We start from the raw sequence: 20,685 nt of genomic DNA on the forward strand, positions 1-20,685 counted from the left end.
ATGGTTTTCCGTAGTGTAAACTACTTTTTGATTGTGTAGATTCCTGAGTTAAGGAAAGTAAAGTCTGCCTTGAGTTCTAGAGGACACAGACATACCCAAAAGCAAACTGCAAATGCAACCATCCCGGAATCTGAATTTTAAAAGTGTAGCAAATATAGCAGCAATAATTTTTTAAAAGAAAACTGGATATATTCGATATTTTCTTCCCTTAGAGGTAGGCCTTAGAGACATGATAATATTCCGGGCAAAAGCAATTATAAATTCTCACACTATATAGAATAAAGTGTGTTTTCTAGTCCATGTCAATATACTGGTTTTCTTAATGTCTGCATCTGCAGCTTAATATTGAGATTCACAGTAGTTACAGTCAGCTATTAACATTTTCATAGACAGCCTTGAAAACTGACATGTAGCTATAGGAATGCTTCATTTTAAGATGTTTTTTATAGCATTTCAAGTAGTGTGACCTTTAACACTTTAAATATGCATGCATATAGCTAGGCAGTGCTAATCTAAGTTGTGCTTTTTAGAAACTTAGTTGAAGTTCACTAACAGGCAGGAGGAATTCAAATGAATGAATCTTTTCTAGTTCCTATATAGTCATTGCTTTACATTTTAATTTTTACTAGACGTTTTGCAGAGGGATTTCTTTCCTGGCCAGGAAAAAAAATGTGCTTATGTGCTTGAGTGGCTTTATACCAATACCAGATTGTTCTCTAAATATAGCCACTTCTAGTGGCTATTTTAAACTGAGTGTCAAACTGGAGAGTTATTAGGGCAGTAACTGTAGTTTGTTTGTAAAAGAAGAGAGATCTTTGCACAGTGAAGTTGTCGTATATGGAAATACGATGAGTGGTATGTGCAGTTTGGACTACCACATGTAGGTAAAAACCAGAAAGCTGTAATTAGTGTTTGTTTTTATATAAATTTGGAGTAGACTTCACAGCTGATGGGTGTTGAAGCCAAAAATGGGGTTACATGATCAGTCATCCCTTACTAACATAGGAATGAGAATCTTTTCCTGTGCTGGGTCAGCTAGATACTTTTTGTTAGTTAAAAAGTTCTCTTTTCATGGTTGATTAGATTTTGCGCTGTTTTTAAAATTTTTTTTTTCTTGGAGAGAGACCATTTTGTGTTTTCTATTAGTTATGCATCTAGAAGAGAGTTTCATTGCTGTGCTTATAGTTGAGCTGCAGGTTAGTCCACTATGAGAGAGAAAGTTGAAGCCCAGAGCAGTAAGAAGTCTCAACAGAAGTCTGCAGTCTGAAAATATTTAAACAATTCTGTGAAAAGAATAAAAAAACCTACTTTATCTTTGAAACTTGCTGGAAAATGGAATTGTTGCCTGCTGGACATCTGCACTAGCTGAATCATCCTCATGAAACCTTTTCTAACTCAGTGGTTGTACCATCTGATTTTATCTAGTGTGTTTATGAGCTGTTTTGTACTGCAGTGTACCCCCTGGCAGGGAAGGGAGGCAGATGGAAGGGGCCTCACAGGAACATGTTGCTCTAGCCTAACAGAAGGCAGCCTGTAAGGTCTTTTGGGGAGAGATGTTTGCAGGCTGTACCTGGCCAGGGAATCTGTGCATTTTACTCACGTGTTGCTGGGGAGGTTATATGGTGTGCACAGGGAATCTCTGCAGGGTTTCCATTACTGCTCCTGTGGTCACTGTTGTCCCCTGAGGTACCTCAAGGCAACAGGCAACAGCCATGCAAAGGCTGGATGAGAGTTTAGGAGTGGTAGATTGTCCAAAGCCATGAATGCATCAGATAGTTAGACCACAGTAAATCTGTTGAAAAGGATGCTGAGGAAGTCCAGGTCAAAGAGGGATTGATATGCAGCATGGAATTTTAAAATTTAGCCAGAAGCCATGGCTCTGCTTTTCAATCACTTTATCTCTTCCAACTTTTTATAGCAGTATATTGCCAAACAATAATTTTTTTTTCCAGAAAGCTGAGAGAACTACAAAAATGATGAAATATCGAGCCCTTTATCAGGTCTCTATCAACCACTTCTGCTGCCCATCATCTCTAGCTAATACCAATGGTCTTATGTCAGCAACATGTGTGCAAGCATCCACAACCAAAGAGCCATCAGCTGTGATGGAGAATGGACTAGTGCTGTGACAACTTCAGTGAGCATCAGAAAGGAGCCTGAGATGGTTTGTTCAGCTCCAAGCTTTTATTCTTCATTAAATTATTCCCTGGTCAAATTAAAATCTGATTACATAGGTAATCTCCAAATAATTGGTTTTGCTGTTTTCTCCAGTTATGACATCATTTTAGTTTTCAACTAACATTAAATAAATTAATGTCTTTTAAAACACCAGTGGTAATGAGTTACTCTATACTTATTGCTTTATTCTCCTATCTCACCATCTTAATGCACAACTGCATTAATATTTGATAGTAGTTATGTGGAGATAAGCACAACACAGTACAGTGCAGACACAGAAATGAGGCCAAGAAGAGGGTATGGACTGTAGGGGGAAATTGAGACCACCAGAAACTACCAAAGCCCTCTGTGCCATTTCCATAAAGGTCTGAAAGAATGTACTGTATGTGGTAACTGATTCACATAGAAGGCAAGAAATTTATTTCCAGGGCAAGGAAAACTTACCTGTGAGAAGGTAAGTCCATGAAGCCTGGGTACATGACACCTCCAGGACCCTGGACACCCCAGCTGCATCAATGGGGTGACACGTTTTTCCTTCTTCTTTTCTCTCTCTACACCTCTTTAATTAACATCTCTCTCCCTCTTCCCTTTCACCCTACCCCTTTATCCAAAACCCATGGCTGTGTGCTTATATAGGAGGTCAGAGACAAACACACGAATTTCCTTGCCAAGGGTGTAATTTACTAACAAAACTTGGTAAGCTTTTGCAGACTCACTGACTTTTCTCATTCCTTTTGACCAGGAGAGAATCTTGCGTACTCCCTTCCCCTGAAGGGTGGGATGCCACAGTTACGGAGTGAGTTACAAAGAAGTAACTACTGGTGTATTCTCTTACCAGAGATTGAGCTATCCAGTTAGATCTGTTTTCAGTAAAGCTTTGTGGGTTTAATTTTCTCCTGCCTGGGCTTCGTGTGGTGTGGAGATGAAGAGGAGGAAAGCAGGTTTAACATTTGTTGTGTGCCTCCCGACTTCAGCCCTGCTGAAGTCGGTCTATATTCTACTGAAGCAGCTTGGCTCACAGGTGTCAGAAAAGCTGGGAAGCAGAGAAGTTTTCCTCCACAAAGGATTGAAAGGACAATCATGGGCATTTCTTGAGGCCAGTTTCCTAACTGCTAATACTGCTATATTTTGCCTCAAGAGTTGGAAGTATAACAAAGAAGCAATTCCTTTATTCGCAAAAGATAAAAGTTATAGAAGACTGATTTCTTTTTTAAAGCAGATTCTTAAAAAGCCAGCATGGAAAAAAAGGAACCCAAATTAACACAAAAAACCACGTTCAGTGAAAAATAAAATAAAATAGAGCAGTTTTAAAGACAAGGAAATAACCATATATATGAGTATCTGTCCCTTGTTGCGTTATTTGTAATGCATGTTGCATCCCTTGCTTAGTAAAGCATTGTGTGCTTTTTTGCTTCTTAAAATTTTTCAGAAAACTTAGATACCTATTTGCATGATGTATTTTATTGACCCTCCCATTATAATTTTTTTTTAAATGGAAAAAGTAAAAAATATATAGCAAAGTTCTTTGCAGCATTCTTGTGTCATTACAGTTTCCTAAATTCAGAATGTGAAGATTTTTTGCCTTAGATGATTGTTGTATACTAGGTCAGCTTGTATTGGCTTCTTGGTTGCATTAGAGACCAGGCTTTTGAAGACTGGTATGTGAGCCCTTGTGCTTTTTCTCCTTCCTCAGAGCACTGCACTTATTCAGTACTTCAGTTTATTTCAGTATCATGCACTGAAAAGTTGTCTTTTTATTTTTTCCAAGTTCCCAATGGTTATAAATATTCCCCTTGTTTTCCAAGATAAAACTTGGCAAGCGTCTACTCTTGTGGCCTAGTTTACTCTCAGCTTCTGAGGTGTGGAGGAGCACCAGCTCTGGGAGTTTTCCCTTCTGTTTTCTCTGGAAGTGGGACTTTCTCCTGCTTCATGTTAGAGGGAGAGGCTGGGGACCATGGCAGAAAGTTGCACTGATACCACATTTCATGACAAATGTCTCGTGTGTGTGTGTTGTGAAGCAGCTGTTGATGCTATTTGAGTCCTGGAGCAGAGGCTGCAAAAGACATTGCTACACCTTCACCTTTAAGAGTTGAGCAGCCTGTGTATGAAATTTGAACCCAAAATAAGAGTTGTGCAGCTTGTCTAACATTTAATAAGGAATTAACATATAATAAGGAATTAATTGTCTCTGTATTCCCAGAGACGTCCACTGATACTTCTTGGATGAGCAAAACTGCAGATTTCTTCAGTAAACAATTAGCTTTCTCTGCAAGCAGCAGAAGTTTCTGACTCTGCAGGGTAGCAGGCGAAACTCGTGGTACCAGCTGCAGGGACAGAGTTGAAAATCTGTTTCTTGAATTGTTTCACTAGAAGCAAAGCAGTGAGTCACTGCCAGTGACCATCCAGCCGTGCCAGCACTCCTGTCAGCGCTGTGAGCAGCGAATGGGAGCACATGCACCCGGCACGAGCTCCTGGCTCCCATTTCCCCTCAAGGAACGCCTGTTTGCAGAAAATACTTTTCCAACAGAGAATTCACTCTTCCTGGGGAAGCTGCAAACACAGAGAAAATGCGTTGAGATCGGCACTGAATGTGTTTGTTGATGCTGTATGAACTTTGGTAACACCTTCGAGCATTCCAGCATTTGTCTTGTCTCAACTTCTGAGTTATACTTTATGGCAAATATGACACTAAAAGGCATTCTCAGAAAACATGGACTAAGGACTGTTTTTAGAAAGACCACACAAAGCTTGGCAGATAGAGCAAAGTTATTTCTGCAGGGTTTATTTTCTGCAGAGTTTGTTTTTATTCAGAATACATGTGAGGCACATGCTGCTTAGTTGGGCTCGTGTGTTGATACAGTCAGTACCACAACCAGCACAGGCAGTCCTCCACACTGAAAAATGGCAGCAGGAACTGGGAGGCAACAGGAGCGTAGTGTCACAGTGTGCTTATTCTACACTTTATTCATACCTGAGCGTCCATCTGTGACCACTCTTGGGTACTAACAGCCAGCTGGGAGGAGGAAAGGTCAGATCTGCTGGCACATTTTGGGGTTCTTTGCATTGTGAGCAATACATTGGGATGCACATTTGCAAGGGAACCATTCCTGTGGGGTAGTGTTAAGCGCCCGGTGAGATTTGGCACTCCGAGCATAAGTTAATTTAAATGGTGTTTTATGGATTTACCTAAACTTCATTGATGTCTGTTTGATCACCCTAGGATCATAGAATCACAGAATATGCTGAGTTGGAGGGGTCCCATCAGGACCATGGAGTCCAACTCCCAGCCCTGCTCAGGACACCCCAAGAGTCACACCATGTACCTGAGAGCATTGTCCAAACTCTTCTGTAACTCTGTCAGGCTTGGTTCTGTGACCACTTCCCTGGGGAGCCTGTTCCAGTGCCTAGGCACCCACAGGATGAAGAACCTTTTCCTGATATCCAATCTAAACCTCCCATGACTCAGCTTCATGCCATTTCCTGGAGTCCTGTCACTGGTCACAAGAGTGCAGAGATCAGTGTTTGCCCGACTGCTTCCCCTCATGAGGATGTTGAAGAGCACAATAAGGCCTCCCCTCAGTCCCCTCTTCTCTAGGTTGTTTAGGATATAAAGTAAGTAGAATAAGGCCTAATAGCCTTAGTGATCCCTTAGGGGGAATAATCATAACAATAATAATAAAATATCTAATGAGAGGCTATAAACTCTATTACTTTGAAAAGTTTTGACAAGTTTTTACTTACTTTGACCATAAACAGGAGTCAGTGAGGACATCTTGAAGGAAACAGTGTCATGAACTGGCAGGGTCAGACTGATAGGTTTTTTTCAATGACTCATTTGTATCTCAGGTTTTGCTGCAGTCTTGATAAATGTGTCTTACAGCTCAAGAGGGGTATGCTGAATTCCTTTACGAGCAATTGCCCGAGGATAATACTGGATATTCACTGGAATGACGTTACAGAAATTGCTAAAATTCACCAACATTCTCAGGAGCTTTTCACTTCAAAAGTAATCTAGAAAAAAAATGGAAGTATTTGAGGCTTGTGTTACAAATAAAGTCTTAGCATCTGTGATGACAAGTGTCCCAGGGCAGCTGGAGAGCATTTGAAGGGGGTGCCTAAAGGAATTAATTTGTTGACTGTTGCCTAGTGAGGGCAAGCAGAGAGGCCACCACAATGTGACAGACATGCGAAGACTGGACTGGGACAGACAGATGGCAGAGCCCTGTGCCTATTCTGGGTGACATCCGATGGCCTGAGGTGAATTCACATGTGTTAGGTGGTTCACTGAGTTGGACAAAGAAGAATTTGACTAGCTATTTTAATTAAAATAAAACCCAGGGAAGCTAAAATATATCAAAACTCAGTTGCTTACAATCAGCAGTTAGATATGCTGTAGAAAGCCAAATACTCCTTCCTAAATCTCCTAAATGACTAAACATTCATACCACCGATTGGCATCTATCTCTTTCTGTTCCTTATACTGGAGTATGTGCAACGAGTTGTCTTTTGCTTTTGATACTAAGTGATCCTCACTAATTATGGATAGTTCAATTATCTTGCTTGGAGCAGAAGCTTCACGTCTGAATCTCCTTGGACTGCAACTACTCAGGGACAGGTGAGAGAATCCTAGGGCATCACCCCCTCCTCAGGGGGCCAGAGGATGTAAAATACTTTGTGAATTTATGGATATTGAGACCATCAGTACATTCACCACTGTGTGTGTGAGATGTTGGAGAGATTACAGTTATATACCTTGGGGCTATTTTAATAAACCCTTCTCCAGTTTTGCAGATTTTGGCTCTGTCTGAGTGTACACCTCATACACACCCTCAGTTGTTACCAGGCCCTGCCAAGCAGGAATGATGTACAGGACTGCAAGCCTAGGAGCATCCCTCATAAACTGAAGCCAGTCTTTGAAATGGCTAATTGGTGAATGCAATTGTGCAGAACTTCAGGAAATATTAGCGATGGGCCTTCTTGTTGTGATGTTGAACATCAGTAGATGTGCTCCTTGACTGAAGGTTCTGTGGTTGTGCATGTGGAATCCTCACCCCTGCATGTTCCTGGTCCAGGAGGAAGCTTGCAGGGACAGAAGATGAGTCACTGCAGCTGCTTTCTTGCTTAGGGTTGGTTACTCGGCAGTGGCCATTGAGTGAGCAGAGTCGGAGCGGAGGGGTTGCTCAACAGCAGCCAGCGATAAACGCGTTCCAAGACAGTGATCTCCAGCAGTTTTTGGAAACTGATGATGTGGCTTGGCCAGTTCCCTCAGGTGACCTTTGACCAGGTTACTGCCAGCACCCATCAGGATCTGATTAGCTCACCTGTAAGCTCTTTCTGTAGCCAGCTGTTTCAGCTCATGTATACAAATATGTACCTCACCTGTCTGCAGTTCTGTCTGCATTTTATGATGTGAGATCATTGATCAGCCCACCATGAGCCTGCCAGTTATACCAATGATTCTGGTATAAAAAAGAATATGAAACCACTAAGCTTATGTCAAGCAGCAAACTGAACTCATGGGAGTTCAACTTCTGATGCCAGTGAAACCAATATGTATTTCAAATGTTTTTTTTCATCTGTGTAGGACTTCTGGCCCAGCTGAGTATTAGAATAAATGTAATTTCTACAACCCAAGCTTACAGTTTCCCTTGGAGAGATAACGCTTGTGGACAAAGGTTACATTTTAATTGATCTGATGTAGCGGGGAGAGACAGACAAGTTTCAGGCAGATGAGCTGTTTTTCAGGGTAATGCAGTAGGCTGAGTGATTTGGCAGATGCTGAGAGCAGATCCAGGCAGTAGAAAAGTTTAGCTTTTATAATCTTCCATTTGGTGCATCCGCATGGTTTGCAGTTGCACTCCAGAAGGCCATTGGCTGAGGCTTTTTTATTTCCCCAAGGGAAAACCTTGTCCAGGACTCCCCATGCATGCTGTCACCCTACTCTCTCATTCACCAAAGCCAAGTCATGATGGGCAGATTTTTGTTCCCTACTTGTGCCAACTCCAAAACTTGCTTGCCCTCTACCTCCCAGGGCCACTGCTTCCTGTGACCAGAGTCTTCCTGCTTCCCTAAGTCCAGGTTTGCTGCAGAGCTTGGCTTAGATGGTGAGCACCACGGGCTTTTAGTTTAACCTGTTTGGAATACACCAAGGACATTACTCAACCAAGAAATCTTTACTTCTGATGTAAAAAAGCCTGATCTTCCAGATAATGGAAATCCAGACATGCAGAAACCAAAACAGGGTTGATTGAGTTGGAGTATCTCTTTCTTCTCTTTCTTAAACTCTTACTCCCTGTGGCTGTTCTTGTCACTCTGATCCAAGGAGAAGTGTGGCCCCATAAATTTCCCCCTTTTAAATCACAACAGGAAGTCCCTTGTTTCATGGTCTGGCTCACCAGATTCCTTATGTTGGGTTCCTGCGGGGTGCTGGCCTACAGTTTGATAGATTTTTCTTCAAAGATGTGCCACGAAAACTGTGTGAACTACAGTGGGCAGGTTTGCCTTGACCAGGCTGAGAGTGCTCATATCACAGAGCACGTCATGTGCACATAATACAAAGCAGAGCTCATGATATGTTACAGGCATACTCCAGCACATCACACCACATGCACCTGTGTAAGCAAATAAGAGGAGTGATGAGCAAAGTGAATAGACAACATAATGAAAAGGAATACTGTAGGAGTGAAATTTTATATTTTTCTGCTGAAGGAAGGCACTCCACTAGGACAAGCAGCTGTGCTGGAAGAGCTGTCACAGTGCATTCCCCTGTGTGCTTGATCCTGGTGGAAACACGATTTAGCAAAGAGATAGAGCTAGTTATGAAAGAGATGGGAACTATGAACAAATAGATGCCTGGTGATTTCTACTGTATCTGCTTTTTATCTTTAATATTTCCTGTTCACTGGAGGCAATGGAAACTGATTTAGGATGCCAAAGAATAAAGAGAAAAATTTTCCGTTCAGAAATTCACAGCAGAGAATCTTGTGTCTCCAAATACTACCTATGTTCTTTTAAAGTATACAGCTAACAGAAGTCATGGAGATGTCTTTTGGAAAGAGCTGTTTCAAGGAAAATCAGAGATACCGAACAAAAACTTGGCAGCCTTTGTGTCAGCTCATGAAAAATTGTGAAAATTATGTAATGAACAGCATGAAAATGAGAACTCAGTGGTGTGAACAGCAGATTACTGGGACTGATGGGTTGGTTGGAACAACAGAAACAAAATTTGAAAGTGTATAAAAATTGTTGAGGTTATTGTGAAAGGAAAACAAACCACATGCTTGTGCTCGGAACAAACAGGAGATCTGGTGCATGATGTAAGGTCCTTGGGACTTGAAGGAGATCAAGGAGAGGAAGCATCCTCAGTATACTGGAGCAACTCCTCTAAATCAGAAGGAGAAAACGGCAGCTCGGGCTGGACCCTTGCCAGGCCTTCAGAGGCAAGCTGATGGATGGAGACTGCAAGACTTTCCAGAGTGGTAGTAGCTGCAAGCAGATGCCGCAGCCACAGAGTGTTTTGGGGCTAATTGTATTAGTTTTGACAGGCTTGCTAACAGCTGTATTTCTGAACTTCCTGGGGGAGCAAAGGCCAGGGCAGGCAGTGGAGCTGGTAGTTGATTCATAAAGCCATCCTTTGGGAAAGGAGCCTTGGAAGATTTATGCCCGAGGGCTGGCAAACAGGAGTTCTCTGGCCTGGTCTGGTGAATGTGGCCAGAAAAAGGTCAAATAATTAATCTCAGTCCCTGTAGAGAGACCCAGTTCATAAAGTAAGGTGAACTGGAGAGAAGGCTGTTGGAGGAACTCCTGTTGTCAGGTTTGTCCATTTGGCCACAGGAAGGTGGGTGACTACCTGGGTGAACTGCCTGTGTGTTCATCACCCCAGGCTGTGCTTTTCTAAAAAAAAAATCTTTTGTTTTTAATAAATACTACTCAGCTTTGTGAAAGTTACCTGGAAACCCTCTGGACTCCCTGAAGAAGATGACTAGCACAGGGGTAGATCTGGTGGGGTATTCAGGTTCCCTCCCTACCTGGAAGGGCAGCCAGCAGTGGCCAGGTGGGACCACAAGCTTTTTTTGCAAAGAGGTGAGAGCTTTAGGCTTGAAACTGCTGCTGCCCCTGTAGACACACAAGAGAAGGAAAAGCCTTGACAATAGCAATGCATGTCAGTCACTGCAGACAACAAACACAAACCACCCACTTCCTGCTTTTCCATCCCTCAGCTATTTCCACAGAGCTACTTTTAAGAAACCGTGGAGGAGAGAAGGAGGCTTAAAGAACAGAACATTTTTTTGGTGATGACAACACTGATTAGTCCCAGGGTATTCACGTAGGTTGTCTGGTGTGAATTTAACAGCTTACCAGAAATAAAAAAATCTGTGGCTTGATGGGAATGGAAACACCAGTTATACCCTGCAGCATCAGTAGCTTTAATCATGGCACCACCCTGAATGTTTTGGGACTGAGTCTCTGCATTCATTAATGTGGACCAGGTTTTTCCACTCAGCCCTCTGTGTGTTTTGAGTGCATCCATCCATCCAGGGGAGAGATACCGCTCCTGCAGGTCTCCCAGGAGCCAAGGAGAAGGGATTAAACACCAGCTCTGGCAAAAGCAGATCACTGTTTGTCTTGTTTTAAGACAATTTAATAAGTGGACACTCTGAAATAAGTTACCTTCCATCATAGTTTTAATCAACCCCTTTCCGCCAATATGGAGAAATAAATACAAGTAGATGTAAGTGAAGAAAATAACAGTTTATTAGCAAAACAAAATAGCAACAGGCAAAAAATAACAGTAATAGTCACTAGTTACAAAGGTGTTGAAATCTCATTGCCTCCCGGGGAACAAGGGGAAACTCAAAATGGGGGAGTGACCCCCCCAAGATGGTGCCCTCCTCAGGCGACCGCATGGTCTGGGAGACACGAGGAAGATGGCAGACAAATCCCACTCGGTGCAACCTTCTCTCTGGATAAAAAAAAAAGAACAGCAAACCAAACCAAAACCAACAGGAAGGCAGGAGCTTATGAAGCAGTTCTGGTGGCAGAATTGCTGGTGTTGCCGGGACACCCCGGCCCCACGCTGTCAGCCTCCAGTTCATTGGGTGTTGGTGCTGTTGTCTTGCTTCCTCATCCCGAACTCCACCGGTGTTGGTGCTGCTACTCCTGAGCCATGGGTGTGTTGGGGGAAGAAACGATCCCCCGGTGCACTGCAAACAGCACCCCCCAGCCCCAATGGCTCTAGCCCCACACTGCAAAATTCACTCTGAAACAGGTTTTTATTGGGAAATGCAGCTTCTTGGGTTGCTACTGTTGAGTCCAGAAACCTGCCTGAAACAACCTCCTCTGAAGATAAGAGAGAAAAAAAAAAAACCATGAAGGGGAGCCTCTGCCTTGAGCCAGAGCTCGGAGGAAAGAGAGTTCTGCTTGGGTGACCCTGGCTTTAAAAAAACCCGGTACCCACTGGCCCTGTGATGCCATTTCCCACTGCACTGCTGGGTCTTGGAGAGACAGTAACAGTTCTGGGCAGATAGATGTGGAATAAAATAACATCTTGGGTTATCCACAATACTCTTGCTGTGTTTTCTTACCTACACGATCCAGCCAGGGAGAAGGGCATGGGGCCTCTATGTGCAAACTTAATTTGCAAAATTTTGTCCCTCTGACTCTATTGTTAATATTTTTAACTTTTTCTGGAGATGTAAGAAGACGTAATAGGTCTTAGAAAGGTACTGCTTTGCTACTGTTTTTTCCCCTCTTTTTTGGCAATAAAATATAAAAAGAAATCCCAAAACTAAAGCCAAGACCCAAAATCAAGATTCTGAGATTCCACAGAAGGCATCAATAGATCAGCTTTTGTCCTAGCAAACCCTGGTAATATTCTTTGCTGTTTCTATGTGGGAAATAGAAAATCAAAACAGGACTCACAAATAAATGTTAGATATTTCTTGTAGTTTTTCTGTATAAATGAGTACCTAATCAAACGTAAATTCTTAACTTTTCCTGCTTCGAATTTCCTTATTATGGCTTCTCTTGGAGTTTGCTGCTTATATTCAGTTTTTCTTGTAAAGCTGTACTGTGGCTGAACTAAGTGAACAGCTGTGTCAGACATAAACCCTACAAAGAGCCAGAACATGTCTGTGGTTACCCTTCCAAATTTTTACAGAGGAAATATATAATTGAAAAGTGAACTAGTAATTTTATTTATCTCAGTAGTTGTTTGGGGTTTTTTTTCCCATTTTTCTCAATGCAATTTGTTTAGTTTATTAGCCAGCATCTGGCTTTTTGTCTTGTTTGTGCTATTTACAGAGAAAGCAATCAGTGTAGTTTCTGTGCTCTTTTTTGGAAAAAGCACTATTTCTGATCTCAGAAGCCCTTTTTCCTAAGCCATTGATATAACCACTGCTGACTGATCTATTGATGCCCATCTACTAAGTACATTAAAGTAATTTTTATATATATTTTTGGAAAACTTGGGTGAATGACTCATGGAATTAATGCATCACCAACTGTAATTGAGAGAGGCTCTGTACAGAACTGCTTATTAGAGCAGCAAGATGACAGACATTGATACAGAAGGATTTAAATGATCTCATTTTGTCAGTCTTGCTGCTGCAGTGCATAGTTGCACTGAGGTGGGATAGGTTTGAAACACAGTGTCCTCATTCCCCCTGGGCTCAATGTTTTGTTTGGACGTGGAGGAATATAAAATGAACACATGCTTAGTCCTGTAAAGTTTGATTCAGCTGTCAAGCAGAAGACAGTCGAGTTACATGGTAGGTAAAAAGTCATCATAGAAATGTAAAAAGTGCATTACTTACTATCCTGAGTAGTGAGAGACAGGTGAGGGAAATAATCTGAGTCTCCTTTCTCCCATCTCTTGTCCTGGCTGTAGGTGTTTGCCTTCACCAGGCATCTGCTGGCTGTTAGCAGTCAAAGGTAGTTAGAAATCCCTGGCTTTTGTCATCTCTGCAGAAGCTTGTCTTTGCTCAGGAGCTAGCAGGGCTCATTGATGGAGCTTTAAAATAGGTGTGCCAGGGAAGGTGACAATGTCAGGCTTGCCCTTGAGAAGCTGTGGGATGACATACCAAGGTTAGAGGGACAGGGTGCAGGTGAGGGCCCTCAGGCAGTGGACCTGTGATGTACTGGCCACACTGAGCACATTTGACATCTTATGGAGACAAGCCAGGGGCTCCTGAGGTAACAGAAGCCAAGAAATACCAGTGAAATATCTCCCTGAAATGAAAGGATGTTCTTCCAAGAAGGCAACATGAGCTGACAGCTCAGCTGAGGTGCCTTTGCACCAGAGTAACAGTGTGGGCAACAAACAGGAGGAATGGGAAGTCACTGTGCTGCTGTGAAGTTATGATCTCGTTGCATTACTGAAACTGGGTGGGACAAATCCCATGACTGGATTGCACCTATGAATGGTGTTCAAGAAAAGAAAGGGGGTTGCCCTCTCTATCAGGAGGGGGATTGAGTGTGAAGTTCTGTTTCTGAAGAATAGGCATGAACAGATTAAAAGCCTTTGGGTAAGAATCAGACACTGAGACAACAAAGAGAACCTCATGGCTGACACATACTACAGGCTGCTCAGCCGAGGGGAGCCTGTTGACAAAGCCTTCTTGCTCCAGCTGCAGGAGGCATTGTGCTTACAGGCTCTTGTCCTGCTGGGGGCCTTCAACCACGCTGACACCTGCTGGGCAAGTAACACGGTGAGCTGTGGGCAGTCCAGGAGACCTCTGTAGTGCATGGCAGATAACTTCTTAAGGTTATAGACAGCCCTACCAGAGGGGATGTGATACTGGACCTGTGGGTTGCCAATACAAGCTAATTGGGGCCATCAAGATTGGAGGCAGCGTGGGCTGCAGCGATCATGCACTGGTGGAGTTTGCAGTCCTGAGGGATACGGATCAGGCAAAGAGTAAGTCAGAATCATGAATTTCAGGAAAGCAAACTTCCAGGTGATCAAGGATGTAGTCAATAGGACCTTCTGGGAAACTGCTCTGAGGGACAAGGGAGCAAAAGATGTGTGGCAGATCTTTAAGGATGCTTTCCACAGAGAACAAGAACTAGCAATCCCCAGGAGGAAAAGTTCAGGCAAGGAACGCAGGAGACTGGCATGGGTTAGTCAGGACCTGCTGGTCAAACTAAAGGGCAAGAAAGAAATCCACAGTCAGTGGAAGCAAGGACAGGTATCCAGGGAAGATTACAGGGTCACAGCCCAGTTGTGTAGGAATGGGGTGAGGAAGGCAAAGGCAAAGCTGGAGCTTAACTTCACAAAGGTCACAAACAACAGCATGAAGAACTTCTATAGGTGTGTCAGCCAGAAAATGAAGGTCAAAGAAAGCATTTACCCCCTTGATAAGCAAGGCTGGCAAACTGGTAACTAGGATGAGGAGAAGGCTGAGGTGCTCAAAAATTTTTTGCCTCAACCCTCACTGGCAACCTCTCTTCTCACACCTTTCGAGTAGATGGAGTGTAAAATGTGACTGGGGGAGCAAAGTCCCTCAGAGAGAATCCGGTTTGTGACCACCTGAGGAACCTGAAAGTACATAAGTCTATGTGACCTGATGAGATGCATTCCAGAGTCTTGGTAGAATTGACTATGTAGTTGCCAAGCCACTCTCCATGATACTCAAAAAGTCATGTCAGTCAGAAAATGAAAAAGAAAGTTCAGCTTTCCTGTATTTGCACAGCCCGTTACGCTGCTTAGGGCTGCATCTACCCTCTGAGCAAGTAATTGCTGGAAATTGTATGCTTGTGTTTCTGTGTCATCAGGCTTTTCCTAGAGTTTTCTGACTACTCTCATCTGCCTTCCTGTGATTTTGAAGAGTACTCTGTTGGTAGCTCCTGAATGATTGCTATAAATTAGCTGTCATGGGCATTTGCAGGAGGATTGTGGCATGCTGCAAAATGAAGCTGCATGTTACATTTTTGAGAGGCTATACCACTGTGCATTCATGAAATTCTCCACAGACTGGAAAATTACTCCCACAAACAAGTGTGGAAAGTTGTCTGCTTCTTTACTCCAAGGAACCCCCGCTTTGCCTTGCTTTGCTCTCACAATTGCTCTGTGTCAGCCCTTGAGGTCTGCATTGTGAGACCTCCCTTTCTGCATCAATGGCACATCACTGCTGTTACTGAAGTACAGTTTAGGGTAAAGGCCATTTAGTCAATGCTGCCATTCATTTGGAAGAAGTTTAACGTTGGCATTTTCTGTGCTTGGTACTGCCAAATGCCACGCTCCCTAATCCTGATTAGCAAAGCATTTAAACTTACACATAAAGCGCTCTATCAGTGCTCTCATTGATTTTGGTGCAGCCAACTACACATTTAAACTTTCAAAAGAAGCTAAAATTATTAGTTTGGGAGTGAGAGCACTCTGTTTCTGGAGAGGTAATGAATATATACAACTAATCTTTTTAGAAAAAGCAACCAACCCCACCCCCAGTTAAAAACGGAGTTCATGATCTTTGCTCTCATACCTGTGGTGAATCAGACAAAGTGGGAGCAAGTGCACAACACACAGAGAGCAGAGTCAAATTTACAGTGACATAATCATCCCAGTTGGAAATTATAAGAGGTTTTCTTTTAAACCACTATTTTTTTTCTTTTAAACCTTAGTCTACTTATAATTAAGTTTTAAAACCTGGCAGCCATTTAAGCTTCCTAGCTGGTAATTTGAGGTCTTCATGTGAATGTATTTTTCTATGTCAGTGCTAATTTATTTCTGAAAAAAAAAAAAAAAAACCCAAAAAAACTGGAAGATTACTAGTACAAGAAGGATCTGTTTTCTGTGAGGTTTCTCTTGCAGTGCAGACAAAAATAGGGCTGAAATCTAAACTGAAATTGCCAGGTATGGATTCTGAATTGTAGGTTTCTTTGTAAGTAAAATGATCCAAGTTCAGACTAGCCTAAAAACATAGATTCTTCATCTGAATTGGATATTGTCAATTACATCAATTAAAACCAAATGTGCAAGAAGCATTTGACTTCTGATGGAGCCTTGGTGATTTCTCTCTATCTTCCTGTGAAAAAACATGCATACTAGGGGCAGGCATATGCCAATAAATAAATGCCGTGTGTGCTAACTTGTGTGAACTAACTGGACGTATGCATGCAAGTGGATGCTATGGACTCCCATTTTATGTAGTGGCAGATTAAGTATTTGGCATGCACATTAGGTGCCTATTTTAAAATATTTATTCCTGTGTTTATTTTTCTTTCAAATACCGCTGCAGTAACAAGTTACTTGTACTTAACCAGTGATTTTGTATCTTTCCCCAGTAGACTAAAACCAGACAGTAGATATAAAGAGAAATTATGATAAGAGGCAAAAGAAATTCCATTCCCTAAAAAGGGAAAGAAAATGCAGCTTTTCTTTATTTGCACAGCCCCTTACACTGCTTAGGGCTGCAGCTATCTCCTAGCAATCATTTATCTTACATCAGTTAAACAAAATGTCCGGTACAAATGGGTTGCTGTGCACTGTCTCTGCAGCTGAGAGATGGAGCAGATGCAGGGGGATGCTGTAACATGCACTTCCCAAAGAATCAGGTGTTGTCAGAGTGACTGTCTGTTCCTGGCATCTTCCTGAGGGTCGGTGGGAGAGGACTTTGGGAACCTCATAAAGTGGATCTATACCTGCTCTTTGCCTTGAGGGGGTAGTGACTATCCATGAAGATGATTTTCTTTCATTGGAGAGAATGCTTTTGAAAAGGCAACAAGAGAGCTTCTAGGAAGGAACCCCAGAGTGTCTTGGTGGGACACAAAGAATGGGAGGGTTCGGGCAGGATTTGGGAGGGGAGGGTGTGCCTCAAAGGCAAGCACTGTATTAACATCAGTGTGACTGCTGAAGTTTCTGAGTTATCCAAGTATTTACCTATGCATGGAAACTGACAAGCTCTGTGGTCAAGTGAGATGAGATTAAGGAAGAAGTATATGCTCTGGAGATTCTGAAAAGGCTAAGTGTGATGTGCTGCTGGGTAAAGGGCTAATTTGACACAGGCCCTGACAGCACTTATGCTTCCAGCTCGGGTGATGTGAATTAGTATCAGAAGTGAGACTTGTCTAATATACATTGACACTAGGTTAGAAGGATCATTTTCCTGATTGTCTATGGGATAATGTTTCAGACATCAGTCCTAACTTGTCTTATTGTTTTGTTTTGTGGTGTTTTGGATTTTTAAAACTTATTTTAAAATTTTCATTTTTTGTATCGCTTGTTTCTGGCATTGCTTTTCAGGTTTCTGTGACTCCTGTATTCCATTTAACTCTCCTGATCTTGGTTTTGATGTCTTAGTAGAGCCTCCAGGACCTATGTTTCACTGAAATTTGTTTACTGTTGCCTCATATTTCTATATGATGTTTCTTTCACACTTTTTTTGCCTCCTCATGCACTTCTAGCTTGTCATTGCGCCCTTTCATTCTCATACAGAAGGCTGTTTTAGACCCTGCTCCAGAGAGTAATTCTAAAATAATCTTGGACTGGTGATATGTTTAAATGTTGCTTTACATTTTGCAATTTTTTTGAGTCAGCAGATTTGAACGTTTATTTTACTACTTAAGAGTGTCTTTCTAGTTTTATTCTTTGAAACCAGAAATGCTTTGGAAGTTTTTAGCTGCAATGTTCCATTTTATGTATTGTTTTTAAAATTAAATGAAAATAAAAAGTTTTGATCTATAAACCAACTAAATATTCCTGCAAAACATTTCTAGTGTGCAAATTATCTTGTCAATCAAATTGTCTATCTACAGCTATCAGTTCCAGAGGGTACTACTTAATAATCTGCTTTACACTGACAAAATATCTTGTCTTAAAATTTCCAATAATTTAAAAATTGTGTTTGAAAATGGTGGGAGACACATTTGTATGAGTACAGTAGGATATCGAAAGGTTAAATGACTTACCAGATGAGTGGTGGCCTCAGTCTCCTGACCTAGTCCTAGAACTACCATTCCTTCCTAAATAAGTATTTTTTCCAGAGATGCAAAAGCAAAGCCTGCCATTTACTATTCTGATGCGTGTCCCTTCCCAGGACATTACATTTCTGTGGATACGTCTTATGAGGGTGAGAAAGCAGTGCTGTCCAGCCCTGATCTGTACTCCGAGGAATGGAGCTGTGTCAGACTGATTTATCAGATAGCCACAACTTCAGACACCTCACCTGATCCTGCCAGGCTCAACCTGTACCTGCGGCAGGAAGGAGAAAGTTTTGATCGTTTGCTGTGGTCGGCCAAGGAGCCATCGGATAGCTGGCTCATAGCTAGCTTAGATTTAATGAACAGCACAAAGAAATATAAGGTAAGCCCAATTTTAGAAGATGCGACAGGCTTTCTGGTGCATACGTTGGGCTGTACAAACTGCTTTTTTAATGTATGCAAACTTATTTCGAGTCCTTCTAAGGCTGGCAGCAGGAGTCAGCTGAGCCTTCTGTCCCTAGCACCCATGAGCAGAGCTGGCACCAGGCAGTGCTCTGAGCAGCAGCTGTGGAGTAGCTCACAGGGGCACACAGCCAGCTGAGCCCTGCAGCAAGGATGCCTCACCTCCTGGTATCCCTGCGGAGCTGCTGGTGCCACGTGGCAGATATGGGAACTCACAAGCCCCGGGTCTGCGGCTGGGCTCACTTATTCCTGCCCTCTGTGCCTTTCTGGAAGGAGTCAAATGCTGACGAAAGAGTATTTCTACCCAGAAACCATCATGTTGTGTCACTCACAATAACATCTTGCATAACCACAGCTGAGCAATATGGAATTCCATACTCTTAAATGAAGTGTGGGAATTTTTTGCCTTTTCTTATTGTCCTTCAGTGTGTCTTCTGTGCTTGAGGAAGAGCACTGACTCCATCTTTAATACATTCTGCCAAGCTCTTTCAGCAAAAGCACATCTGACTCTAAGGATGATGGTTTCCCAAGATATATTTAATTTGTTCCCCTGTTTATCCTGTTTAAATATTCAAGGTACTAATGAAACTCTAAAATTGACAGTTTGGTTTATATTGTGCAGCTTGTACTGGAAGGTGAAATGGGACAAGATAAATCCACCAGTATAGCAGTTTTTGAAATCAAAATAACTTCTGGATATTGTATTGGTACGTACTCTCTGCTCAATCCTCATATTCTCTGCACAGAAAAAAATACCTTGTTGGCAGTTTTAAAAGTGGATCGAAGGTCTGGGTTTAAAAAAAAGACAATGGCTTTTTCCTGATTGAAAAGTACACTGCCATATTCAATATAGATAATTTTTAAGCTAAGATTGCACAAACTAGTAAGTGGGGTTTTTTCACCTATCTCTGTGATATATATAGACATATTACATACAATAATTAATTCCAAATCTATTTATTGTTCAAGCAGGAACAAGTGTTATATTTTAAAGAAACTTTGCACTTCTTCAAATACTAGACATAACAGCTGCAACATTATTTCTGCTCTCTGCCTGCTTATGGCTTCCTTACAGTGGCATCCAGAGACTGCAGACTCAAAACTCTGCTGATATGTATTTACACTTAGTGCTGTTTCTTCATGACATTTGCTAAAAACTGCTAATGAAGTTCAAAAATTCCAGTGTCTAGGAGGCTTGAGGATCTTCACATTTCTGGAGAGCTCTGGTGGAGTCCAGCCAAGTTGTCACAATTCTTTGGCTCTGTGAAGGAAACAAAGCAGTTGCATTACTGTTACGAAATACTAATCCTGCTTTGCTTCTGGCCATCCCTGATTTACAAGTGAAAGTTCTGCTTTGACTATTTACTACTAGGAGGTGATATATTTAAGTTGGCTTTATTTGGTTCTAAATTACAGCAGTCCTATGCTGGCAAATGATGAAAAGACAGATTGGCCCAAAGAAGATGGAAATGAAAATTTTATCAAAAATTGTGGATAGGTTTGCTTCTATTTATTATAAGCTCTTAAATGCTGCGTCCAGTTTTATAAATACAGACATTATCTGCTCTGCCATATGTGAAGCAAGGCCAGTGCTTAGTAATTTGCTCTTCCTATTTCTGTAATGAAAATGTGTGCACTCAGCTGGTGGTGTCTGCAATTGCAGAATGTGACTTTGAAGAAAATCATCTTTGTGGCTATGTGAACCGCTGGAATCCTAACGTCAACTGGTTTGTTGGTGGAGGGAACATTCGGAATTCTCAGTCTATCCTGCCCAAAGACCACACACTTAACAGTGCACTGGGTAAGCAACAAATGTAGAGCAGAAATATAGTGGAAAAATCTGAATCTGTGATTCATGTATGACTCTCATACTGCGAGTTATTATTATGCGAGTTCTTTCCATTGTTGGGTTGGGGTGGGGATGGTAAGAGTGATTTATGGGGAAAAAAAGAGATTAGAATGAGGTTATGGGATTTTGCAGAAGTTCACACAAAATTGCCTGTAAGCTTTGTAATAAGGCTGCTACACGCTTTGCTAGGATTCAAAAGTACTCAGAGGTAAGGGTAAAATTTTGGATGGGAGAGGTGGAAAATTCAACTTTCTGCATATTCTAAAAGTATGGGCCAC

General features: G+C 42.0%; 1 protein-coding gene across 1 annotated transcript in view; it reads left to right on the top strand.

Moving 5' to 3' along the window:
* MAMDC2 (MAM domain containing 2) overlaps window positions 1-20,685 on the top strand; it is a 56,232-nt gene that overhangs the window by 11,376 nt on the left and 24,171 nt on the right. The window contains 3 exon segments of the mRNA XM_032096954.1: window positions 18,213-18,478; window positions 19,181-19,265; window positions 20,222-20,359. Of these exon segments, the coding sequence (XP_031952845.1) occupies window positions 18,213-18,478; window positions 19,181-19,265; window positions 20,222-20,359 (489 nt within the window).

Source organism: Corvus moneduloides, chromosome Z (genome assembly GCF_009650955.1).
Source record: "Corvus moneduloides isolate bCorMon1 chromosome Z, bCorMon1.pri, whole genome shotgun sequence".
Taxonomy (NCBI): domain Eukaryota; kingdom Metazoa; phylum Chordata; class Aves; order Passeriformes; family Corvidae; genus Corvus; species Corvus moneduloides.